Raw genomic sequence first — 26,210 nt, forward strand, 5'->3', positions numbered from 1 at the left:
CCTAGGCAGCTCAAGGCTGAGCCTTGATCGCGTGGGGGCGGAGTCTTGGCGGCGTGGGGCGGTGCCTCGGTGGCGCGGGGCGGGGTCGACCCGAGGAGACCGGTGTGCTGCAGTGTGGAGGGGCGGCGGCACGGGCGGGCGGCCGGCCATGATCGCGTCGTGCCTGTATTACCTGCTGCTGCCGGCCGCGCGCCTCTTCCGCTTCCTTTCAGGTACCGGTGCCTTGCGTCCTGATGGGCGGGAGCCGGGGCTGCCCCTATTGGGCTCCACGGGCCCTGGGGCGGAGCGTCAGGCCTCAGGACCGCGGTCCTCGGCTGGTGGCAAAGTGTGCGGCGGTCCGCGGGCCGTCCTGGCCCCACGAGACTCGGGCTGGCCGGCGACCCTCGTGGGCAGCCCCTCCTCACGCTGTGATCTGGTGACGTCGGGCCACGGTTAACGTGGACCCAGGGCTGGGGAAGGGGGCGTCCTCCTTGGCTGTGGCGGTGGTCCAGGGGCAGGCTGAAACACTCCCGGGGGTCGGGAGCGGTGGCAACCCCGGACAGGCGAGGACCGGACTTCTCGGCGGGTAGTTAGGGAGGGATGTGCCTTTAGGCGGGTGGGCTCACTTCCCACAGATTTGGTTTTTGGTGGTTTTTTTTTTTTTTTTTTTTACTGCGACCAGTCATCTGCTGTCCTCTTTGAGCCGACTCGAGTTGAAAAACAGACGCGCTCAGAAGCCAGAAGCGTTTAAAACCTCAGTTTTGGAGCAAGTGTTTAGAGAGAGCTGTGATAGGCTGATGCTTTAGTGAGGGCGGTGGTTGTTAATTCTGCACCATCTGCCTTCGCTCCGCTTTTGAAAGTCCTACAGAAATCACTGTGATCAGAGTACCCAGCATATTTCTCTACTTTTGTGGCTATCTATTAGCTCACAGGTTTCCCAGTTAGTAAAATTCTAGAGATTTTAGAGGAGCCCTCCAATACACGTTAGGAAGTGACAGTTATACTAATTTTGTGTATTTGGTATTTTGTAAAAGGTTTATTTAGTAGAGCGCATCTCCACCAATATTACCTGCTAAATTTGAAAGTGAGGGGCTTTATGCCTATCATAAGGCTCCTCTGGCAAGTTTCAACGGTCAGATGATTAGTAAGTTCTCCACCAAATCCCAGCAACCCAGCCTGTTGGTTGAGTATTGTTGATGTGTTAGAGCAGACCTTTACAGTGAGTCTCTCCTGTGCATTGTAGGATGCTTGGTGGCACCCCAACAGTCGTCGTTCCTCAGCTGCTCTGGAGATGGTTGTTCCCTCAGGGCAAAAATCTGCCTCTCTCACTTAGTTGGAAAATACCGATTTAATTTTTAAAATATTTATTTATTGTCCTCTGTGTGCACAAAATGTGTGTATGTGGTGGTGGACTAGCCACCGCATGTGTGGAAGTCAGAGGACACCCTTGTGGCTTTGGTTCTTTTAGCCTTTGTGGCAAGTACCTTTCCTCGATGAGCCATCTTGCTATCCCAGATTTACCACTGATTTAGAGAGACGTCAATTAATATAGTTCACAAATTGCTAATAAAATGAGTGTCTGGTGGTTGTGAGCTGTCACTGTGTGCATGCCATTTGTCCTGGGATGGAAATGAGTGCTCTGGTCTGTGTGCATGTGGGAGGGGGAGGGAACTGACTTGCTGTCATCAAAACAGGACTTTGAAGCTCTAATTTTAGAGCTCTCTGCCTGCTCTATTGCCTGTTGGCTGTCATTCGTGGATGCTATAGCACTGATGACAGCTGTCTTATAACTGTCAGTTGCTGGTACCATTTAATTTGCAGCCTCTGGTGTGTTATGGAGCAAGAAAGCAGCGAGGTTTGTGAAAATGTTATGGGTGGGATGAACAGCTCTGGAAAGAAGCCTTGGGGTTCTGTTAAAAAGTAAGTTGGTTTTAAGGCCGCCCACTTTAGTAATAGTAGTGTTTTTGGAATGCTTTCATAGAACTTATAGACCTAGAAAACTCTCAGGGGTTGTCTTGTTTTATCTTCTCTGGTTCTCATCTTAAAGTCAAGAGTAAGTCGGTCTGAAGGAACTTTGTTTAGAGTCAGTTTTATTAATTTTATTATGAGTATAATTCTCGGTATCATTTCACAATTAAGTATTCTAATGTAATGTGGTTTTTCAGGACTAGAGAATTGTTGTCAAAAGTAGAGTTTTCAGGGTTGGAGAAATGGCTCAGTAGTTAAGAACTCTGTTTTTCTAGGGGATCCAAGTGTGATCGATTCCTAACCCCCACATGGTAGCATACTATACTCTGTAACTCCAGATCCAGGGCATCCAACAGCCTTCTCTGACCCCTGTAGGTACCAGGCACACACACAATATACAGACATAAATGTAGACAGAACACCCATACACTTAAACTGAGTTAAAAATTAAAAAGGAGTGTTTACCTCCAGGGGAAAAAAAATGAGGTTATATGTTCTGATCTGTGTTGTAGATTATCTCTGGGAATAGTGTTCTTTCATTCTTGCATTGAAATTTATCAGGTCCCTGCTTTGCAAATTGGTTAATACTTGTAAAGCAATTACATCAGTGTCTGGCACATCACAAGCACTACTGAGATGAGGGCCCAGGTGTTAAGTTGGGAAGGCGGTGACAGTACAATGCTGAGAAAGGTGGAGATGATCATGGCCTGCACGTTCCAGCTGTTTCAGCTGGAGAATACCGTGGCACGACTTGTTATCTTCTTATAACCTGATATTTTGGCTTCCTTTCTAGATGCTTTCTTTACATGTCGAAAAAATGCCCTTCTGGCGAAGAGCTCGACCCCCCAGGTAGAGGGTAACTTTGCCATGGCCCCTCGGGGGCCTGACCAAGAGGAGTGTGAGGGCCTGCTGCAGCAGTGGCGAGAAGAAGGGTGGAACCAGACCCTCTCAACTGCAAGTGAGGCTCCTCTTGCAGATAAGGGACTAGCTGAAAGCAGTCTGGCACTCCTGATGGATAATTCTGGAGAACAGGATGCTGCCTCGGAGGACAAGTGGTCCAGCAGGCAGCTGAGTGACCTTCGGGCAGCAGAGAACCTGGACCAGCCTTTCCCTGAGGTGCTAGGGGAGGAGCCTCTGGCCGAGGTTGAGGGTCCTTTGTGGGCAGCTGTTCCGGTACAGACAGGGCCCCAGTATGCAGACTGTGCTGTTCTCCCAATGGGTGCAATGGCTGCAGAACAATGGGAAGAGGACCCTGCAATGGTGGCCTGGAGCATAGCGCCGGAGCCTATGCCCCAGGAAGAGACTTCCATGTGGCCCTTTGAAGGCCTGGAACAGCTGCCGCCTCCCCCAATGGAAATACCTTATCATGGTGAGTCTGACAACCAACATAGGGAGCCCAGGCTGCAGGCCACCCAGAAAAGAGCTTGTAGTGGGGAGTTCTGCTGTCAAATTTAGTTTTTCTGAGACAGTTGCAGGCTCAGATATTGGCAGTGTCATCATGTCCATCCTCACGTGTCTATAGATGAAAAAGTTAGTGCAGAGAGGCATGGAACATGTCTAGTGTCTTGCAGTTAGGCAGTGAGAGACCTGAGGTCCAGCCTTAGTTCTGATATTCAGTCTACATTGTTGTTCTGCACCTGGGACACAGGGCTTTGTGGAGGCAGGGCTACAGAGGGCCTCTACTCTGCTTCAGAGAGAATAATTCTAGTTTCATTTATATTACATATATTGGGAGTCTATGAAGATGTGAAGAAATTTCAATGGCTTAAATAGGTTTGAAATCTACTCAGGTACCTCCCAGTATAACCAGTAACTAGGTACAGATACAGAAAGCACCAAGGGCTGAAATTACTCTAGGTGTGTCTTTAGCCCCACTAGGTGTGTCTTTAGCCCCAGAAGACTATTAATGACAGTCCATGGTATGATTCCTCAGAGATTCATGGCTATATCATGTGGGAACTTGTTAGACTCAAATATTCTTGAGCTTATGCTAGGAGGTAGGTAACCAGGGGATACAGTGATGGACAGGCCAAGATTGTCTTCAGCCCTGAGGAGCTTACTATCAACACTGAAAAATGTCCTTAGATAGATGGGTGGCAGGGGCAACGGAGAAAGGAACCTCGGGCATGACATGGTGACACTGGGTACTGGTGGCTTGGCCACTGGATAACCTGCATGACTTCTGGAGCTCTTCCCTTGACCCCTTTGCAGAAATCCTGTGGCGAGAATGGGAGGATTTCTCCACACAGCCAGATGCTCAGGGTCTGGAGGCAGGAGATGGCCCTCAGTTCCAGTTCACTCTGATGTCGTATAATATCCTGGCCCAGGACCTGATGCAGCAGAGCTCAGAGCTCTATCTGCATTGCCATCCAGACATCCTCAACTGGAATTACCGCTTTGCCAACCTCATGCAGGAATTCCAGCACTGGGACCCGGATGTGAGTGAAGAGGGAGATGCGCCATCGTGCATAGGTGCAGACCTAGACTGTTCTCTGACACTCGGAGGGAATGAGTTCCTATGCCATAGCTATGCCGATGGTGCCAGTTGTGCCACATGAGCTAAGATTATCTTTGTCTCTGTAGATGACAGGTTTGAGCTTGCCTGCCCTGGAGTCAAGCAATTTGGGCAGATGCCAAGACGATTCTCCAGAGTGTATACTTTCCAGCACTCTTGTGTAGGGACTCACAGGGTGGAGAAATCTAACATGCATGTCTGGCCACCTCAAGCTTCAGACTGGGCCTGGGCTACTGCTGGTGGTGGCTGTCTGTCTGGGAGGTCAGCTCTGTGGGAAGTCTCACTATGACCCTCAGTCTGGTCCAGGGGGCCTGCTCCTAGGGAGTAGGAGTCATATTGTTCTAGATCTCTAGAGTGATTAGTTCCTTTGTCAATTCCCCAGATCCTGTGTCTTCAGGAAGTCCAGGAAGACCATTACTGGGAGCAGCTGGAGCCCTCTCTGCGGATGATGGGTACTGCAGCTCCCACAGCATGTTTGCCAGCCCCTCTTGTTCTAGCCCTGCAGAGTTACCTGAAGAGTCTACCTCTTCTTTGTGTCCTAGTAAACCATCAGCCCTGTCTGTGGGCTAGTTCCCTTTGTGTGTGTATGAGGAGGTAGAGTTCTAGGTTTTTAAACCTTTGAAGTAAGCAACTTCATGAACTCTGAGGCTGTGTGTTATTGATCCCATTTTACAGATGACAAACAGGTTCCAAAAGTTACTGTGACTTGCTTAAAAGCCCCAAACTACAAAGCTAGTAGGTTGTGGGGCCAGGACTTCTACTTATCTGACTCTAGATCCAAGGGGCTAGGGCCTGGGTAAACTACTAGGTAACCCACTGGATTGCAGGACACCCATTTGGAGCCAGTTTTGCCTCTGGTGACAAGCCTCTGTTTCATGTTTGTTGCTTGTACCCTTTCCTTGTTCTTTCCCTTTCTTGTCCCTCAGTCTCTGGCTATAGTAATAAGGGAATCTCTGCAGAACCTCAGGGGTGGCAAGGGCTCTCTCATGGGGTCCCAGGATTAGTGCGTTAGGCTTGGACCCTTTGTGCTGCTACAGTGTCTGGAAGGGATTCAGGCCTCCCTGACTGACTCATCTCCATGGTGGCATTTCCTTACAGGCTTCACCTGTTTTTACAAGAGGAGGACTGGGTGTAAAACGGATGGCTGTGCTGTGTGCTACAAGCCCACCAGGTTCCGTCTGCTCTGTGCCAGCCCTGTGGAGTACTTCCGGCCTGGTTTGGAGCTCCTCAATCGGGACAATGTGGGCTTAGTGTTGCTGCTGCAGCCGCTAGTGCCAGAAGGTCTGGGGCAAGTCTCAGTGGCTCCCCTGTGTGTGGCAAATACCCATGTCCTGTACAACCCACGTCGGGGTGATGTCAAGCTGGCCCAGATGGCCATTCTTCTGGCTGAGGTGGACAAGGTGGCCAGGTTGTCAGATGGCAGCCACTGCCCTATCATCTTGTGTGGGGACCTGAATTCTGTCCCTGATTCACCTCTCTACAACTTCATCAGGGATGGAGAGCTCCAGTACAATGGGATGCCAGCCTGGAAGGTGAAATGGGACAGCCACGGTGGGGTGGAAACATGGGCTAGGGAGAGCTGGGTGTTGGCGTCAACTGCTGCTTCTGTGGCAAGGGACCATTTGCCTCTCTCCTGTTGCTGCTGATGCTGAATGTCCGTGTATGTTCCTGGAGATGAATACCTCTGGCACACTCAACAATCTTCCCATTTTTATCATGTTTTAGTTTGCAAGAGATTCCTATGTGTTAACCATTAAGGGAAAATATTTTTTTTATTACCCAAATCCCACCGTCTCACACAGAGTGAAGTGATGACTCTTCTAAGTGTAGCAGCCTTTTTTCCAAGTCCTCCGTGCAGTTACGGTGGACAGCATAGTATTTATGCTGCCAAATACTATCCCAGTTTACTTTATTAAGCTCCTAACTGTGTGTCAAGTATTATTTTGAGCAGTTTACATATATCAACTATTACATTTTCACTGTTTCTATCATTTAATAACTTTTTAAAAAAAATAAGTACAGAAACTAAGGCAGAGAGATGCTAAATATTTTTGTTTAGGTCATGCAGTTAGTGGGGGGCCCAAGAATTATAGCCAGGTGTCCTGGCCTCTGATACCATGCTGTGATCACCACAACAGGAGATAAATAAATCTACCATATGCATCTTATAAACACAGCACAGTACTATTTTTGTCTGGGGCTGTTTTTTTTTTTCTTTCAGTCAATAATTTACATTTGAATTAAATTTCTTATAGCTGCCAAACATTGTTAGCATAGATAGCTCATAGTTTTATTAGCTTGTTTTGACTCTAATGTTACTTAATCTCTTTGTTCCAGTTTTGTCTCTCCTGATCCACATTATTGTTTAATTTTTGGCAAAACATAATGGAACAGGGACACAAAATGACTGAAGCACTATTGAGTACTTGGGCTTTTATTTCAGTGAGGTTACTTAAGTGCTGGTGATGTCCTGGTTGCTTAGAGCAAGTCATTAGCCTGCTCTAAAGGAGCTGTCTTCAAGGAGCTCGGGGCAGGAGAGTTTGCTGAATGCCTACCAGGTGACAGGCAGGCCCTGTTAGGGATGCGCTGTGAGAACACTTGTTTTGAAACCAGATAGCCTTGAATTCAAATCTCTGATCTGTCATCCTGGGCAAGTTATGGAACTTTCTCAGGCCCCTCTGCTTCATCTGTATGCGACCAATGTGGGACCAATGGTAGATACCTTAGGATCATATGAAATATGCATGTGAAGTTTTCTAGTGCCTTGTTCAGAGGGAACAGTCAGTAATTGCTAGTGGTTATTATTAGTGTAAGATTTTTAATTGTATATGGTATTAGTGTTCTTAGTAAATAATAGTAGCATAAAGAACACTAAGTGACTTGTCCAAAGTGGCCATTAATTCCTTTTTAAAATATTTATTTATTAACTTTACATCCCAATATTAGCCCTACCTCTCCTACCAGTACCCTCTCACACAGATCTTCCCCTCACTTCTTCCCCATCTTCTCTGAGAAAGGAGAGCCTCCCCCATCCCCCCCCAGCACATCAAGTCACTGCAGGACCAGCTGCCTCCTCTCCCTCTGAGGCCAGACAAAGTGGCCCAGTTAGGCCCACAGGCAGGCAACAGAGTCAGGGACAGCCCCCGCTCCAGTTGTTGGGGGACCCGCATGAAGAGCAAGCCGCACATCGGCTACATCTGTGTGGGGGACTGCCGTTAACTCTAAGACTCTTACTTCAGATTGCATACTGAATGTTTATGCCCCGTGAGGGCGGGGAATGGTGTCTCTCACTAGTCTGTCCCAGTGCCATACATGTAGTTGGCATTCATATATTTGTTAAATGAAATAAAGGGAATTGTGTTGCCCACATGGAGATGAACAGATGACTGATGTTGCTGGATGTTTTCCCTACATGCTCTGGCCATTCCCAGGCTGCTCATAGCTCTGGCAGAGGATGGTGACACAGACACGGTAAAGTGCTTGCTGCATCTCCCATTTGGTTTTACCCTGTGTTTCCCTGATACCAAACTCAAGGAATTGACTTTGATCAGAAGATGCCAAGTTGAGGACGGCAGGATCAACTGTGTGCGCCGCACAACTTAAGATCTGCCGAGAGTCAGTCTCCTTGTGCAGCATTGTGTACATTTTTCTGAGGCAAACCTCAGGACCACATGCTATACAGTTCTGTTTTCCTTGGCTTGGTCCTCACTCTCTGTTCACTGTTGTCTATTACATGAACATTTATGTGGTTTTAGTAAGAAAGTAAAGTTATAGTTAGTTCCTTATTGTTGCCTTCCCTGGAGAGTTATGACTTGCTCATTGCTTGTGTACACTGTTGTCTGATTGTGGGTTTGTATTTGTTCAAATGTCCCAAATCATGAGTCATTTCCTTTTTCTCTCTTGGCTTCCTCATGCCCACCTGGCTTTTTTTTTTTTTTTTTGGTAGGTTTCTGGACAGGAAGACTTCTCTCATCAGCTTTACCAGAGGAAGCTGCAGGCTCCACTGTGGCCCAGCTCCCTGGGCATCACTGATTGCTGTCAATATGTCACCTCCTGTCATCCCAAGAGATCAGGTAAGCAGTTTTTCTTCTTTGTATTTTTGTTTTGTCTCTTTGCCTGGGAGCTTATGTGCACCCTGGGTGTGTCTGGTGCCTGCACAGCCTAGAAGGCCACCTCAGGTCCCTGACACACTAACAGATGGCTGTGGGCTGTCATGGGGTGCTGGGAACCAAACTTTGGCATTCTGCAAGAGTAGCTGGTGCTTTTCTGCCAAGCCATCCTTCACGTAGCACATTCTTGTTGTTGTTGTTGTTATCTTTTGACACAAGGTGTCTCTACATAGCTCTAGCTGTCCTGGCACCCACTCTGTAGACCAGGCTGGCTTCCACCTCAGAGCACTTGCCTCAGCTTCACCGGTGCTAGGATTAAGAGCATGTACTACCATGTTCCCCTCATATATGACATTGCTGATCTGCTGTCTTCATGTTCATGTGGAGTGAAAGCTTGCTCTTAATAACATTGAGAGAAAGTGTAATCTCCTTGATGTTCCTAGCATGTTCCCCTGTTTTCCTCACTGGGCTCCATATGTCACCAAGTCAAATTCCAGTTGCAGCTGTTGGAACAATGTCCCTGTCCTCAGAGTCAGATTTCCTCTGTGTTGCTATGCTAGAATGTTCTTGGTACTTAGGAGGTCTCAGCATGGCACTCATGTGCCTTTCTTTTACCATATGGCATTTCCTGGTTTATAGAGAGACTAAAATATGGCCGAGACTTCCTACTACGATTCCGATTCTGCGACCTCGCTTGTCAGCGACCAGTAGGACTGGTTCTCATGGAAGGAGTGACGGACACTAAGCCAGGTAACAGGAAACCTGTTTTCTTGGCCCTTATCTTTCTTCACCCCTGACATTTATAAGTTCTTGTTTGCTAGGCCTCTATCTCTCTATATGTGTGTGTGTGAATGAGTACCATGTACATGCAGGTGCCTGCAGAGGCCTGAGAGGGTATCAGATCCTCTGGAGCTGGAGTTAGGGTGGTCATGAGCTGCCTAATGTGAGTGCTGGGAACTGAATTTGTGTCCTCTTCAAGAGTAGCAGGTGTTTTTAACTGCTGAGCCATCTCTCCATCTTGTTCCTAGTCTCTCTTCTAAATACAATTCTTGACCAGCTTCTATTAATGAGTTTAGAAGAAGGAAGGTGAGCAGAGTTCATGCTTGGATGTATATTTTGCATCCAAGCACTGGGTGGAACACTGGACCATAAACAAAGAGCCCTAGGTTCTTGGCAGCTCTGGGAGTTTGAGTAGCAATTAACCTTTTTAGGCTTAACTGTTGATTCATAGCATGTGTTTAGCGTTTGCAGGAGATAAGGGAGGTGTATCTGTCACAGGGCTTAGAGATTTGTGAGGTGAATGGGGCCTGATCACAAGGAAACCTTGCTCCCATGGAGAACTTTCAATTTGGATATGCAGAGTATCTTTGGTGGCTTCACCTTCTTGTCTCTGAAACCACTTTGAAGTAATAAAGAAGATGAGGAAAATAAGCCAGAGGCAAACACCATTTTTCACAAAATTAGGTCTGAAGCTGTGAACCACAGTGAATTTGTAAAGGATACAAGGGGAGACGGGCTAGCAGTGCCTGGGGAAATATGGGGTGACTTACCTATGGGGCTGTATACATCTCAGATAGAACAACACTGTGCATTTCCCCAAGGTGAGGCCCACCTTCTGAGGGACCCAAGCTCTCGTTTTTTTCACCCCGAGTAGAATACATACATTGAGATTGAAAAGCCTGTGGCCGGCTTTGCTCCTGAAGGCAGTGTGTGGAGAGTTACGCTGGGAGTCAGGCCATGTGTTCAGTACACAGTGTGTCCAAGGTCTGAGGGGCAAAAGTGATTCTTTCAGAGCTGCAGGGCCCTCTGGCTCTAGAGAAGTGAATACTGAAATGTTCCATACACAATCCTATGTTAAAAGCAAAATTATTATTTAGAAAACATGCTGAATGTTTCCTTTATATAAACTTCCAATAAGTAGCTGGCATAGAATAATGTAGTTAACTTAAAGCTGACCTTGCTCAAAGTAATACTATAGAATCTATGCTAAAATATACAAAGACAGAAATTATCAGAAACCAGAAGGCAGGTAACAGTGCTTTAGAAAAGAAAGATAAATAAAAAAGTGCTTCAGAGCTAAGCATTGGAGCATATGGAAATTATGATTATTTCTCCATGAATAGAAAGATGAGTGGGGAGAAAGAGTAGCTGGGGAGAGAGTCCGTGGCCCCATGAGACTGCCCGGAGCCAGTAGATGGCGGTAGACTCAGGCACATAGTGGTAGCACTAAGTGGGTTGCAAGGGAGTAGTGTTAGGGAAGCATGTGGCATTGGAAGCTGGGTGGCCTTGACCAAGACACACACATGCACATTGGAAGTCCTCAGACAGTAAAGTGATTATAAAATACTGCGGAAAGCAAGGCACATGACAAGGCATCAGAAGATGAAAACTCAACTCTGGAGCTCAGAGTAGAAGTGGAAAGCTGAGCTGTGCTCAGGAGTAGAGCATTTCCCTGGCATATGGCCTTGGAGGAGAAGATATGGCTGTCTCAGGGAGGGCCAGCAGCTCAAGTCAGAATTTTAAGATTCTAAAATCCCAAAGTAGAGCAATAACAGCCCCACATAGATAACTATATTAAGAATAGATTGTCTTAGAATGTGAGTGCCGTGCTTGAATGAATCAGCATAAAGCAATGCTGATTACATTCTGTTGCAAACAAAATTAGACCTTGAGCCTACACACTGACAACCAAGTAGAATTGTTCTATTGGGCATGGTGGTGCTGAGGAGGCTGAGGAGGAAGAAGAGTTTGAGGCCGGTCACCCTAAGCTACAAAACAAGATCTTGGATCAGAAAAAGGGTTATAATGGGAATGATTCACTAACTGTACAAAATAATGGTAATGTTTTCACAGTCGCGATGGAACCCAAGTGAGCACACGTGCACCACACACTGTTGCCCACTCCTTGGCTCAGTGCCTTCCACCTAGGGCTGAACAGGCTGCTCTTGGATCCCATTAGAGACTCTACGTCTGAAAAGCCTGTATCACTTGAGACCAGAAATGAAAAACTTTATAAAGTGCACGTGGTTTTCTAGAGAATGTTTCAATATGTTAAACAGATAAAATTTCCAGTGTAATAACAGAATTATCTAGTTTTAACTACATACAAAACATGCCAACTTGTCTGTGACACTGACTTTAATGGTCATTCACCCCTTGATGCAAAGGGAGATACAGTGCTAGACAGTGAGGTCTGATTCCCAGAACTGACACAGCATTTCACTGACACATCACCATATTGTGTGATAGAAAAACATCCATTCTTGTTCTTCCCAACTTCCTTTGTGACAGAATGATTTTTATTTATTTATATTTATTTTATTTTAAGATTGATTTTTTTTATGAGCGATTTGCCTGCCTGTTATGTCTATACATGCCGGTTTCTTAGAGACCAGAAGAAGGTGTCAGATCCTCTGGAATTGGAGTTACAGATGGATGTTAGCTGCTATGTGGGTGCAGGGAACTGAACCTGGGTCCTCTGCAAGAGCAGCCAAGGGCTCTTGACTGCTGAGCTATCTCTCCAACTTCTATAATGATCCTTAAGTAGGATATTTAAATGAAAGCCCTCACTTGCTCATGTTCCCAGGTGTGGTGATTTCTACCCACACCACCCCCAGATGTAGCTGCTGTTCTTCATATCATTGCTCTCTGGGGACTCAGTAGGGGTTCACAGAGTCACACTGCTGTAGATGCTAACGAAGAGTCCCTGTATAGGCTTAGATTTTCCCAAACCTACTTTAATTATGGTTCTTCAGTGCTTCAACTTGCCTTCTAGTCCACCGTCCACCAGAGGTAGGGGAAAAGAAAGGTTAACAGGAAATGGTGGTTGTGGACCTGTTTAGAAATAGTTCTTTGGGGCAATTCCAATCTTCGTTGTTAGCAGTCCAGGCCACTAGCAAAACACCAAACGTGAAACAGCAGTGGCAGTTCAGTCCAACTCAGCACACACCAAGTACAAATTACTAGCAGTGGCTCTATCTAGGAGCAATCTCCAGGCTCTGCTGATCAACATGAGTCTGAGGAAGCAGTAAGAGGCAGCTGGAATACCACCAGAGGCTCTTTGGTGTGTTTCTCTTTATGAAGTCACAACAAGCCAAGACCAGCGAAGAGTTGCAAGGTAAACCAGTATGAGAATGTCATCCACTGTCTGTTGGGTTATACTTATACTCTTTCCAAATATCAGGTGTCCTCTCACCAGGCAGCTTCCAAAAAAATCACATCCTGTTCATAAGACAATTTTCAGCATACCACCACTGAGTCTCCAATGAAACCAGAAATTCCCACTTCATCCCCATGTTTCCTTTTAAATGCACGAGAAATCTCTCTTGGGCATATTTTATAATGACACTGATTTCATTCATGACTGTTTAGCAGAATAATAGTAGTAGGTCCCTTATAGTCCCTTATAGCCTATGACCAGCTAGCCACAGGTTTTTAGCCCCAGCAGTGGTTCTGGGCATTGGTTCAGTCTTAAATACAATTAGAAAGCAGTTCATTACTCCTGAAATGCTTGTGCCACTGTTGTACCTGTGGGGAATCCTGCCAGGCTAGTCCTTGTAGCTTACATAGGGGTTCACATTGGAGTGAGGTTGATTACTTTCCTCCTCCAGTAGCATGCACAGCATCTTCCAGCTGTGCCAACAGGGAGAAGCTTCCAGTCAGTACCAGTTAGATTTCTCTTTGTTCTGTGACTCAAGTATGTTGTGTCTTCAACAATAGGGTCATCATATTCTGAAGACTAACAAAGAAAAGTGGTTGTAGGTTGTCTATGGGACCTCACTGCCAACTGCCCCAAAAGAGGCAACCCATTCTAGGTCCTGTGGTTTTTATTTGCCTGTTGTGTCTAGTAGTACCATTATTATAGGGTTAACTCCATGTGATGGTTTGTATATGCTTGGCCCAGGGAGTGGCACTATTATGAGGTGTTGTCTTGTCAGAGGTGTGTCACTGTGGGCATAGGCTTGTATAAGTCCCCTGTCCTAAATGCCTGGAAGCTAGTCTTCTAGAGGCCTTCAGGTGAAGATGTAGAACTCTCAACTCCTCTTGCACCATGCCTGCCTGTATGCTGCCATGCTCCCGCCTTGATGATACTGGACGGAAGCTCTGAACCTGTAAGCCAGCCCCAATTCAATGTTGTCCTTAAGAGAGTTGCCTTGACTATAGTGTCTGTTAACAGCAGTAAAACCCTAACTAAGACATTCCATATCGCTTAACATTTGTGTGTGACTTTTTCAAAAGGTCTTTAGTATTAAGATTCTACCCTTGTGGCATAAATACCTCCCAGAGCTGCCATTCTTCATATCATTGGTGTCTGGGGAGTCAGGATTTCAACTTATGAGTCAGTCTGTAGGGGTTCACAAATATTTACACTACTGTAGATAGTAGGAGAGTCCCTGTGTTTCCTTTCTCATGGACACTTAAGTGTTTACATTAGACTTTAACACTCTGGCTGAGGATAGCCTAAAACTTACTTTGTAGCATAGGCTGGCCTTGAACTCACAGGACTCCTCCTGTTTCAGCCTTTCTGAGTGTTAGTATTACAGGTATGAGCCACCATTCCTGGCACTTAAACAATGTGGGTGACTTTTTCTGTGGTACTGGAGATGCAGACTCCTATGCCTGTGCTGTAGTGATTCTTACTCTCTGACTCAGCTCCCTAGCACCTCAGATTTAATATTTTTTTAAGATTTTTTTTTAACACTTGAAAAATACTATTTTATGTGTTGGGCCTTGATGCATGCCCATGTGCTGCCTGCATCCTTGTTGCCTACAGAAGACAGAAAAGTGTGTGGAGTCTCCTAACCCTTATGATTTATGAATGGTTGAGAACCACCATGTGGGTGCTTGGAATCAATTGGATACTCTGGAAGAGCAGTTTGTGCTCTAAACTGAAGAACCTAAACATTTAAAAGGAATATACCTAAATACATAGAAAATATTATTCTCTCATAGTATTTAATAGACTATAGATAAAATTTTAAGTAACCTCTAACCCTCAAGAGATTTGAGGCCCCAGGGAGTGGGGAGGTCTGGTTGTGGGGGAGGAGGTATGGGATGAAGAACAGTTAGAGGAGGACTGTGTGTGTGTGTGTGTGTGTGTGTGTGTGTTTATGTGTGTAATGACTGGACTGTAAAAATAAAATTAAAGAAAAAAAAGACTCAGATTTCTGACATCAGTATAGATGAAGAAAAATGATAATTTTAGCTTAAATCAAGATTTTTCAAAGAAACAAATGAGCAAAGAGGTTGATTATGGAATTAATAATGCTATGAAGAGGCAGAGTTTTAATTCATGGTTCACAGTTTGCAACACAAGGTGCTTTGTTTAAAACAGAAGAAAAGCATTCAACATCCAGCACTGTGAAGAACAAACACCAAACCAAAGCCACTGCAGCTGCCCAAACAGCATTTTGCTTGAAGAAAGAAGCTTTAGCGGCATGCCTAGTAGAGTGAGGACAATATAAGAATACCTACTATTATTTGTGTTGGAATACAGCAAACAGAAAGAGAAGTGAAAAATGAAAGCATAAGAAAAGGGAAGGCTTAGACTGGTTCTTGTTAATGATACCTCTATGTCAAGAGAATCAACTAAGACCAATAGCATTAAAATTAAGATAATTTGGAAAAGTGGATAGCTATAGAATTAATACATAGTAATTCATATAGTCACATATAAATGTTCTTGCTTTGTTAAAAGATATAATAAGAACAAGACCCTATTTGTAAAAGGAACAACAAAATAAATGATAAGAGAAATATAAAATATGTAAAGTGAGATTTCCTTTCATCTGAATTACCAATTATTTTTTTGGCCAAAGTTCTTCATAATAGTCCTTTATCCATTTAATTAAAAACACTTATTTAGGAACTAGAGTGATGGCTCAGCAGTTAACAGCACTGACTGCTCTTCCAGAAGTCCTGAGTTCAATTCCCAGCAAGTACATGGTGGCTCACAATCATCTGTAATGGGATCCAATGCCCTCTACTGGCATGTCTGAAGAAAGTGACAATGTATTCACATACATAACATTAAACAGAATCTTAAAAGAAAACCCAACTTTTTTAGATGAAATTCATATATTATAAAATATACTTGTTTAAAGTTCCCTGGTATATTTCTCTTAGTGTATTTCAGAGTTGGTGTAGCCATCTCCACTATAATTTTAGAGCAGTTTGTTCTTGTCCCCTGAGACACTTCTTACTGGGGATCAAGCCCAGGCAGAGCCTTGTGTTTGCTAAGCACGCACTCTGTCCTTGAGCTAAAAATTCTAAGTGTAGAACATTTTTATCATCACCAGAGGAACTTTCACACACATTGGCAGTCAGTTTCCATTCATCTTTCCCATGTTAAAAAAAACCTGAAGGTCTATAGATGTGTAAATTCATGGACTCTTAATGTTTTAAACTATTTTTCATACTATATAGTATAATTTTATTCTTTCTCCTTCCCCAACTCCTCCCAGATCTTCCTTACTTCCTTACCTACAAACTTCATGTTCTCTTACTTTCTCAAAAATAAAAACCAGAAAACAACAAATAAAAAAGAAAGAAAGAAAGAAAGAAAAAAAACCCATAAGATCAAAATGAAAGAAAAAGTGCACAAAAAACAGAGTCCCTTTTGTGTTGTCTGGTTACGCCTGGGCATGGAGCCTGCTCTAGAGCATGGTTGACGTACCCACTGACACTCCACTGGGGAAGACTGATTTTCCCTTTCCAGGTTTCAGTTGCAAATAGCTTCTTGGTTAGGGGCAGGAGTTTGTATCCATTCCCCTTCTCAGTGCTTGGATTTCTGTCTGCTTGGAACCTGTGCAGGTCCTGTGTGTGCAATCACAGCCTCAGTGAGCTCACATGTACATCAGTCCTGCTGAGTCTGGAGGACAGTGTTTCCTGGGAGTCACCCACTGCCTCTGCCTCTTGTAGTCTTTCTGTCTCCTCTCCATAGATCCTGGAGCCTTGAGAGGAGGGGTTTGATGATGACACCCATTTAGGACCGAGTGCTTCAAAGTCTCACTCTCTGCACACTGTCCTGCCGTGGGTCTCTGTGTTAATCCCTGTCTACTGCAAGAAGAGGCTTCTCTAAGGGCTGGGGATGCTCCTATCTCTCTCAGGATCATTGTTTCCAGGGCCACCCATTTACTTACAAATTTCATTTTTTAAACATTGTTGTAAATACATCCACACAGTAAGTGTGCACATTTTAATTTATATTTTCATAAGTTGATGAACATCTAGGTTGTTTCTAGTCCCTGGCTTTACATATAGAACAGCAGTGAACACAGACAAGCAAGCATCTCTAGGCAGGCAGAGTCCCTTTGGTGGATGCCCTGAGTGGCGGAGCTGGATTGTGGGGTCCTGGCTTTGGCCATGAAGCTTTGGGTTTCTTTCCATTTAGAGTGATGTTGGCTGGGAGCTTGCTCTACATTGTCTTTAATAGGTTGAGGTGTGTCCTTTGTATTCCGTGTCTCTCCCACACTTTTATAATAAAGGAATGTTGGATTTTGTCAGATGGCTTCTGCATCTTCTGGGTAGATTGTGTGATTTTTTTCATTTAAGCCTGTTTATGTGGTGGATTAATTTACTGATTTATATATGTTGAACTGTCCTTTCATCTTTTGGATGAAGCCAACTTAATCATGGATAATCTTTTTTGATTGTTTTTTAATTCAGTTTGCAAGTATTTTATGGAGAACTTTTACATGTATTTCATAAGAGACGTGGTCTGTGATTTTCTTTTTGTTATTGTTAAGTATTTTGTGGCTTTGGTATTAAGGCAATAGTGGGTTCATCAAAAGAATCAGGCAATGTTCCTTCAGTTTCTGTTTTGCAGAATAATATTAGTGTTGTTCTGTGCTAATTCTTCTGGCCTTGGGGTTATTTTGGTTAAGAAACTTTTAATTATTGCTTCTATTTCACTGCTGTCTGTTTAAATTGTTTATTTCATTGGATCTTATTTTATTTCATTGGATCTGATCTGTGTCTTTCAGCTAATTTAGCTACAGGTTTGCCAGTCCTGTTGCCTTTTCTCAAAACCTAACTCTTCATTTCATTGATTCTTTTTTTGTTTGTATTTCATTGATTTCAACCGTGTGTTTTATTATTTCTTTCCATCTACTCGTTGTGCGTCATTATTAATGTGAGATTTTCTAGGTTGTTTAATGTAGGCTGTGAGCTTGCCTCTTAGACACACCTTTGTTGTGTCCCACAGGTTTGTTTATGTTGTGTTTTCATGTTCATTTCTGTTTTGACCCTATTTTCATTGAGTAGTGAGTTTGTATCCTGTCTGCTGTCTCTATTGTGTTAATAGCCAACTTAGTCCATAGTGGTGAGATAGGACACAGGATGCTATTTCCATTTTCTAAATGTCTGTTGAGACTTGCTTCCTGACTTATTATGTGGTCCATCTTGGAGAAAGTTCTATGTACTACTGAGAAAGTATATTCTTTAGTGTTTGGGTGGAATGTCTGTAGATGTCTGCTAGTCCATTTGATTTATGATATTATTGAACTCTAGCATTTTTCTGTTTAATTTTTGTTTGGTTAGCCTGTCTGTTGTTGAGTGTGGGTTATTGGAACTAACTACTATCACAGTATTAGGCTCAGTATGTGACTTTAGCTGTATTAGTGTTTCTTTTATGAACTTGGGTGCCCGTGTGTTTGGCACATAAATGTCTAGTATTGCATACAGTCTTGGTGGATTTTCCTTTGATGAGTTTGTTCTGTTCCTTTCTACCTCTTCTGATTAGTTTTGTCTGATATTAAATTAGATATGCTTCCTTACTTTTTTGGTCAATTTGCTTGGATTACTTTTTTCCATCCTTTTACCCTGAGATGATTGATGTCTGTCCTTAGTGGTGACGTGTGTTTCTTAGATGCAGCAAAAAGATGTTTTCTAATCCAGTCTGTTAGCTTAAGTTGTTGCGATTTATCATGTGATTACAGTATATAAACTATTTATATTTTGCTGGATTTATATTTATATTTTATTACATTTTCTGGATTTTATTATATTTATAAGGAATGTTAGTCTTAGTTTTCCTTGTGATATATTTATATAGTTTGGTATGAGAGTAATAGCACTATTAATGACTTCATAGAGTGAGTTGAAAAATATCACCTCCAAATTTCAATGCAAAAGATTTTTATGAATTCTGCTAGGCAGTAGTGGCGCACGCCTTTAATCCCAGCATTCAGGAGGCAAGTGCAGGCAGATTTCTGAGTTCTAGGCCAGCCTGGTCTACAGAGTGAGTTCTAGGACAGCCAGGGCTGTACAGAGAAACCCTGTCTCAAAAAACAAGACCAAATCAAAACCAAAACAAAACAAAACAAAAAAAAATTTAAATGAACTCTTAGTGAAATGTCTGGTAGAGTTCCCCAGTGAAGCCATCCAAAGTCTTTGCTCTCCTTGCTGATTCAGTCTCTTTATTTGTTAAAGGTCTAATCAAGTTTGCTGTTTCTTAAGTTTGTGTTAGCTTGTGTTTCTTTAGGTTTTTTTACTTTTATAAATTATATACTTTTAAAATTTTCATTTATTTACTTTTTTGTTTGTTTTGAGACAGAGTTTCATTGTGTAGCTCTGTCTGTCTGTCTGTCTGTGTAGGAATTCATTCTGTAGAACAGGCTGGCCTTGAACTTCAAGACCCATCTCCCTCTGTCTCCTGAGTGCTAGAATTAAAGTCATGTGCCCTTTGTTGATCTTTTTTTTTTTTGGAAGCATAGTTTTTTGTTTTTATTCCAAATAAATAGATGTGTTTCAATTTATCCCAGTTGATATTTGTTGTGAAGCATGTTCTAAGAGGTTTTATTCTTTGACAATTTTCTATATGCATATTTTTTTTTACCTTCAAAGTGGCTACAATGAAATATATTTTGGTTTTTAGAAATAAGAAAAAAGACTAAGGAAGAGCTTGGTACATTTGAATTGTATCTCAGTGTATTAGCTAACTGCAATATGATTATAGCCACGTATCTACATTTATTGGTGTACCTTCCCTTTAGCGTTCATATAAATGATAGTTATATTAGGTAACTGGGATGTTTCTGCTATCGTCTAAAGTTTACAATTCTTATCTCATTAAGTTTGTCAATAAATTCTCCAAAAGAGGCGCCATATTTCTTAATCACATAGACAATCAACGCTACTACTGACATGGTAGAGAAGGTCCCTGGGGTAATCACATACATTTCTTTGGATAGAAAATACAAGCTAAGCCCAGTTCCAAGCACATAGGGTCCTGTTACACCAGTCTTGGGGTAAGGGAACTGGAAAAACTCCTTGGGAATCAGCCTAAGCTGTACTTTTCCTCCATAATCAGGAAAAGGTGGTAGAGGGGCAAGGTGAGGCTGTCCTGTGCGAAAGACCTTTGCTGCCTGTAATACCCCTGTACCCAGGATGGCTGTGTTCTTCATACACAGGGCTTCTGTGGTGGCGGCTGGAAGTACCACCCAGGACAGCATTGTCTGTGAAGATCTGGACAGAGGTCTCTGTGTCTCTGTGACCCTGACCCGAGGCTATCAGGGGCAGGGACAAGATGGTCCTTTGTTTACTTTTTGAGACAGGGTTTCACTGTAGCTGCAGCTGGCCTGGTGCTAGCTATGTAGACCAGGCTATCTACAGAGCTTTATGATAGTTTCACCGTCTTAAGCATCTGAAGGTTAGAGACAAGTTGTGGAAATCTGTTCTCTCTACCCTGTGGGTTCCTAGGATCCATCTCTGATTGTCAGGCTTGGTAGTAAGTGCCATTACCCACTGAGCCACCTCCCTGTAATTTATTTGTATAGTTTATAGTGTTAGCTTACAAATTTCCTCTACAGATTATAGACAATGAATCAACTCGCTGCCCCCACTCCCCCTTTTCTTTTGTTTTTAATTTCTGGGCTCCAGACTTTACATTGAGGCCCAGCTGAGGCTGTCTTCCATTCTTGAGTTTAGTAATTTGATTGCTAAGAATTTGTCAGTGTCAACTCTTAACTTATTAATATCAGCAACTGTACTGACTAGTTGTCACCTAAGCAAAAGCTAGGATCATCTGGGACGTGGAAACTTCAATTGAGAAACAGTCCCCATCCGGTAGGAAGCCTAGGGAAACAGTGTGTATTTTCTTGATTAATGGTTCGTGTGGGTGAGCCCAGCCTATTGTGGTGGTGCTACCCCTGGGCAGGTGGTCCTGGATTGTCTAAGAAAGCAGGCTGAACAAACCAGTAAGCAGCACCCCTTCATGGCCTCTGCTTCAGTTCCTGCTTGCAGGTTCCTGTCTTGAGTGCCTGAATTGACTTCCCTCAGTGATCTGGTGTGTAAGCCAACCGCCCCTTTCCTTCCCTACTTTCCTGTCCATCCTGGTGTGTGTCACAGCAATAGAAACTGCACTAGGATAGTGAGATTTGTAGTAATATCTCTTTCTTTTTCTGATGTTGGCATTTGTATTTTCTTTAAGGATGCGTATACAACATAGACATGTTCATGTATATGAACATGTGTGTCTATATATGTACTACACATGAGTGGTGTGCGATAGGAAGTTTCTAGAGGAAAGTATAAGGAATTTGATAACACTGGTTGTCCCTGTACAAAAATGGAAGGCGAGGGGTGAGTGGGAGGGACTCTGGACAGATTTTCTTCATTTTGATTTTTGAACCATGTGACTGTATGACCTATGTAAAAAGTGCAGAGTGTTAGGACCTGGGGTTTCTAGCCTTGGTCATCTCTCCCCTCTCATGACTGTTTCTCTTTCCTTCCCTCCTCCTAACCTTCTGGAGCAGTGCAGCCAGGGTCTGCAAGGGATCTGAAGGTGAAAGGTTCCAGCTCTGCTGTACTGTCTCTGGAAAACCAAACCCTTTGTTCTCTGGCTTCCTACAGATCGACCTGCTGGTTGGGCCGAGTGTATCTTTGAGGAAGAGATATCTGAACTTGAGCCTGTCTTCCCCAGGTAAACTTGTTTGCGGCTTCAGTCTGAGCATGGGAGAGCACGGGCTGTACTGAGGCTGACTGAATACTTGGCTAAGCTCTGTCCTCCATGATAAGCTTATAGAGGGGATGTGTACACGCCAAAGCCAAGGTGTGACGTACTTGCAGGTGAAGGGCCTGTGCAGCCTTTCCTTGAGGGAGAAAGCCTCTGAGCAAACTTGCTGGTCCACAGATTGGATGCTGCTTTATCAGGAAATGGAGAGCAGGGGTGGGGAGTATCAGGCTCTCAGCATGTCTGCTTCTAGGCTGAGTTCAGCAGAGATCTCCAGCTTCCTGGTATGGGAAGGGATTTGCTGCATCTGAATAATGTATTGATTTTCCTGTTGCTGTGATAAGATCCTCTGATAAAAGCACATAATGGAGAAAGGATTATTATACAGGTGGCAAAGTCAGAGCGAATGTCAAGGCCCTACTTACTTTCTCATTTTTGTTAAGTCCAAGACCCCTGCCTGTGGGAGCGTGCAGCCCACATTGGTCTTCCTGTCCCAGTCTATAGACTTCCTCACAGGCATACCCAGGGGTGTTCTGAGGTCCTGTCAGGTTGACAACATTAGCCATTGCAGCTCTACCCCTCGTCACCGGGACAACTGACTACATCACCTCTAAGCCACCTCTTTGGTCCCCATGTCCCCATAGGCTCATGACAGGTTCATAAGGCAAATGTCCTGAGCCCAACTTCACAAGTCCCGAGAGTCTAACAATTCTAACACTATTTAAAAGTATAAGTGATGAGTCTCCCTGAGACTTGGAAATCTCTTAAGAGTAAGCAAGCCCCTGTATAGTAAAGAGAGGTTGGATGTGGAGGCATACAACAGCACTTGATCTCTGTGAGTTTAAAATCAGCCTGATCTGCATAGTGAGTTCTAGGCCAGCCAGGGCTACATATTCTCAAAACAAGAACAAAACAAAAAAACTAAAAACAAAGGTGAAGCAGAACAAAACCCAAACAACAAAAACAACAAAAGAAGTTACTTATTCCCTAAAACAACAAAAGAAGTTATGTATTTCCAACATAGTCTGGCACAGAGTAAAACCCTTCCCTTCCAAGAGACCAGGGCCCAGCAGGGAAAACACTAACTGCAGCTCCATGTTGGCCTCTGGGGCTCATGATGGCACCATCTGGATTCCAGAAGACTTGGGTAGCCCCACCTTCCAGCCCTGCAGCCTGCAGCACACACAGGTTCTCTCTTGGGCCAGCTCTGCTCCACACATCTGGCTTTCCTTGGTGGACATACCATGGTCACTGGTCACGGCATCACCAGTATCCTTGTATCTTAGTCACTGTTCTGCTGCTGTGATGAAGCACCATGAGCAAGGCAGATTTTAAGGGAAAGCATTGAATTGGCGGTTGCTTACCCTTTCAGAGGGTGAGTTCATGGCCGTCACGGCAGGGAACGTGGTGGCAGACATGCACAGTGATGGAGCAAGAGCCGAGAGCTTACACTGATCTACAGGCAGCAGGCAGAGCGGTGGGAGGGGAGAGAGAAAAAGACCAGAGGAGAGAGAAAAATAGAGATAGACACACGTATAGGGAGGGGGACTGACTCTGACGGGGCCTACTGTGGGCTTTTGAAACTTCACCTCAGAGAAAGCTACACCTCTTGGTCCTTCTCAGTCTCACTAACTGGAGACCAAGCGTTCAAACAGGAGTCTACAGGGGCCATTCTCATTCCAAGTCCCACACCTGGGGTCTCCACGGAAACTCAGCCTTTGTCTTCACAGCCTTACACAGCCTCGCAGAACTTCCTTACAGGGACTGTAACCCTGTTGTACATTGCTGGGTGTCAGCAGCATCTGAAACCATCATTAGAGGTTATCCTTTTAAGAATCTTCATAAAACCATCAGAGAAATTGGCCTGTGGAAATGTAGTGTGTCTTGTTAGGTGACTTCGTATCTTCTGCCCCTGTAGGACTGTAGGCGCCATCCAGCACTGCCTTCACCTGACCTCAGTATATACCCACTTCCTGCCCCAGCATGGCCGTCCAGAGGTCACCACGATGCCCTTAGGGCTTGGGATGACAGTGGACTACATTTTTTTCTCAGCTGAATCCTGTGAGAATGAGAACAGAACTGGTAAGCCCAGTGAGTCAGGGTCTTGTAGACGCCTCCCCGGGGGCCTGGGGACAGCTGATGGTAGGTTGGCTTTGGTGGCTTGGCTTGGGCTCCAGGAGCCCGAACATCAAAGCAGCTTTGTGCTCGTTCTTTACACAGGCTTCCTGCCGTCCCTGCTCTTCTTTCTTGTGATGTCAGGGGTGGGGAGGGACGACATTCCTTATTCTGTCATGGAGATAAAAGTATGGCACTAGACGTAACTAGACTTGTCTAAGGGCTGAAGTCTGGAAGGGCTTGGGAAGGTCAGACCCTGGTTTTTCTTGCCAATAGTCATGATGAGCAGTTCACTTGCTCCATGCCTAGTTTGCGTATTATTTTTAGAATGTTTGAATTAATTGCCTATGTTTAGAATCATTTTGTATAAGGAATCTATATTTCTGTACCTCTTAAAAATCAGAAACCTTGTAATGTTAGGCACAGGACCTACCTGTGTCCCATTTGTCCTGTGTCCCTGTCCCTGTCTTCATTCACTGACGTAATTACAGGGAAGACTTCAGGATGCCAGGTGGTTGTGTGTGTGTGTGTGTGTGTGTGTGTGTGTGTACAAATCATTTAATTGAAAGTGAAAGTTCTACCACGCAGCATGGCTGACGGCTGCTGTATCTGCTGGCTTCTGCTTTCCAGATCACAGGCTGGATCGAGATGGAACTCTCAAGCTCCTGGGCCGCCTCTCCCTCCTCTCTGAAGAGATTCTCTGGGCTGCCAATGGCTTGCCCAACCCCTTCTACTCCTCGGACCATCTCTGCTTGCTTGCCAGCTTCGGCATGGAAGTCACTGCCCCATGAGGGCCCCCAGGGAAAGAGCTCACTGGATCGACGACTGCAAATGCCCCGTGCTGTGGAAACTTACGTCCCTTCCCTCGTTCCCTCCTGCCCGTGGTTAGACTTTCTCCAGGCCTGTCCATGTTCTTGGCCTGTGGTCCCCGCCCCGCCCCAACCTCTTCCTAATCCTGTGCCACGTGCTAGGTGGCCCCGGGAGAGGTGGAGAGCATTCCCCTTTCTTCCATGTACCCAGCGCCCCCTTCCCCCATTGATTGTTAATGACCAGGGTTGCGGGAGTTATTGATCTCATTGGTTATTCGATTTCAGGCCATTTCTTGGTGGCACCCTCTGACCCAACCTTCCCCTTCCTTTCATGACCTCTGGGCTCTGGCATGCACATGCAAGGTGTGTATAAAGCATGAGTTCTCTTGGGGTGGGACTGCCCGGCACAGCCAAGCCTACCTCTGCCTAGTCCATGTGCTACCATGAGGTGCTGGGCCAGGGACAGGTTGAGAGCATGACACAGCTGTGTGCTGCAGGAGGCAGCAGGTGTGGGGCCCTTTCTCCCAGTCAGTCATCTAGGCATCCTGGGCACTCTCGTTATTTCTGGAGACAAATCGGCCCACAGCCTGGAGCAGCAGCTCAGGGATACCCTGCACCCCAGATCTCCTCACTGGCTTCCTTGAGGAAAGCGGGTTGATGCCTTGTGCTGGGGTCCACTGGGCCGGCACAGTGCTGGGAGCTAGAAGGCATCTTAAGGATGAGGAGACTGAACCTTCAGGGAACTGTGGTCTCACCAGACTCTGAAGAACTGGGTAAGAGTTGGAGTCCCAGTAGAAAGAGCAGGAGGATCTACAGCAGCCTTAGCCAGCACTGGAGCCCCAGAGGGCTTGATCTCTGACCTCTGCGCACCTAAGAAAGTTTCTTCTTCTCACCCCCTACCCCACCCCCTCCTTTGTTTCCTCCCATTTTCTCTCTGGAGAAGCCTGCTGTTTAGCTCAGGTCAAAACATCTCAACAGAAGCCTGGCTTTGGGCAAACTAGGTCTAAGAACTCAGGGTGGCAGTGCTTGCCCATTTGCTCTGCCTTTCCTCCCCAAACATGGGCGCCCGTGACCTCCTGATAACCCCTGTAGCCCAAACCATGTCACCTGCATGCCTTACTCACTGCTGGGGTACAGACGGGGTGTCCTCGGGCCAGATCCTCCACATAGCTTTAACTCAGAATACCTGCTGGCCCAGAGACAAGAGAATTGGCTGGGGCTGCGGTTAGGCATGGTGGACCAGAAGTTACATTTCCCCTGATTTGAAAGCCAGAGACCTGGAATGTTGCTGCTGCTGTGTGTCTGACTCTCAGCTTCCCGTGCTCAGGTCTGGGGGACTTCTTTCCCTGTGTGTGTCTATTTTTAAGTTTTGTTTTCTGGGCACTGGACATCAGCCTGTCTGAGCCCCAGGCCCATCTGCCCACAGCCGCCTTTCACCATTGCTCTGGGCACCTCCCGAGATGGTCCCACAACCGTGCCCTGCTGGCTCTCAGAACAAGGGCCAGTGATTGCTCCCTCTGCCGGGAGATGCAGGTTCACCTGCTAACAGAGGTGGAGGGCCTGAGCTTGATGGTTTATCTTTTCCTTGTTTCTCCTTTGTTTCTGTTTTAGAAATGAAGTATGGGGGTTAAATGGCATTTAAACTGCGCCCTGGAGCCGGCAGAACCAGGCAATGTTTTTCCAAATAAAGGCTTATCATGCCCCCTACGTTGTTGGTCTTATTAGGACTCTGAAAAGCATGGGGTTTGAGAGAGAGCTGGAGA

The 26,210-nt window shown here is 45.1% G+C and overlaps 1 protein-coding gene and 1 long non-coding RNA gene across 6 annotated transcripts in view; both read left to right on the forward strand.

Moving 5' to 3' along the window:
* Positions 1 to 26,210, forward strand: part of LOC127687090 (uncharacterized) — a 375,067-nt gene that overhangs the window by 193,062 nt on the left and 155,795 nt on the right. The gene's annotated exons all lie outside the window — the stretch shown is intronic.
* On the forward strand, positions 80 to 26,154 carry Angel1 (angel homolog 1). Of its 5 annotated transcripts, none has more exons than XM_052185344.1 (10): positions 80 to 212; positions 2,741 to 3,316; positions 4,159 to 4,385; positions 4,845 to 4,914; positions 5,561 to 5,994; positions 8,409 to 8,535; positions 9,211 to 9,321; positions 21,424 to 21,493; positions 23,442 to 23,605; positions 24,269 to 26,154. In XM_052185344.1, exons 1-10 carry the CDS (start codon positions 149 to 151, stop codon positions 24,427 to 24,429), a joined length of 2,004 nt encoding a protein of 667 aa, XP_052041304.1. In that variant the 5' UTR covers positions 80 to 148; the 3' UTR covers positions 24,430 to 26,154. The 5 variants fall into 5 exon arrangements, with proteins under 5 accessions (XP_052041304.1, XP_052041305.1, XP_052041307.1 ...); XM_052185345.1 differs by lacking the exon at positions 80 to 212 and adding an exon at positions 275 to 565; XM_052185347.1 differs by lacking the exon at positions 80 to 212 and adding an exon at positions 275 to 431.

The sequence above is a fragment of the Apodemus sylvaticus genome, chromosome 6 (genome assembly GCF_947179515.1).
Source record: "Apodemus sylvaticus chromosome 6, mApoSyl1.1, whole genome shotgun sequence".
Lineage (NCBI taxonomy): Eukaryota > Metazoa > Chordata > Mammalia > Rodentia > Muridae > Apodemus > Apodemus sylvaticus.

Coding starts and splice junctions, on each gene's coding strand:
- Angel1 (XM_052185344.1), top strand. CDS start 149: ATGATCGCGTCGTGCCTGTATTACCTGCTGCTGCCGGCCGCGCGCCTC. Junction 213..2,740: donor CCTCTTCCGCTTCCTTTCAG/GTACCGGTGCCT, acceptor CTTCCTTTCTAG/ATGCTTTCTTTACATGTCGA. Junction 3,317..4,158: donor AATGGAAATACCTTATCATG/GTGAGTCTGACA, acceptor ACCCCTTTGCAG/AAATCCTGTGGCGAGAATGG.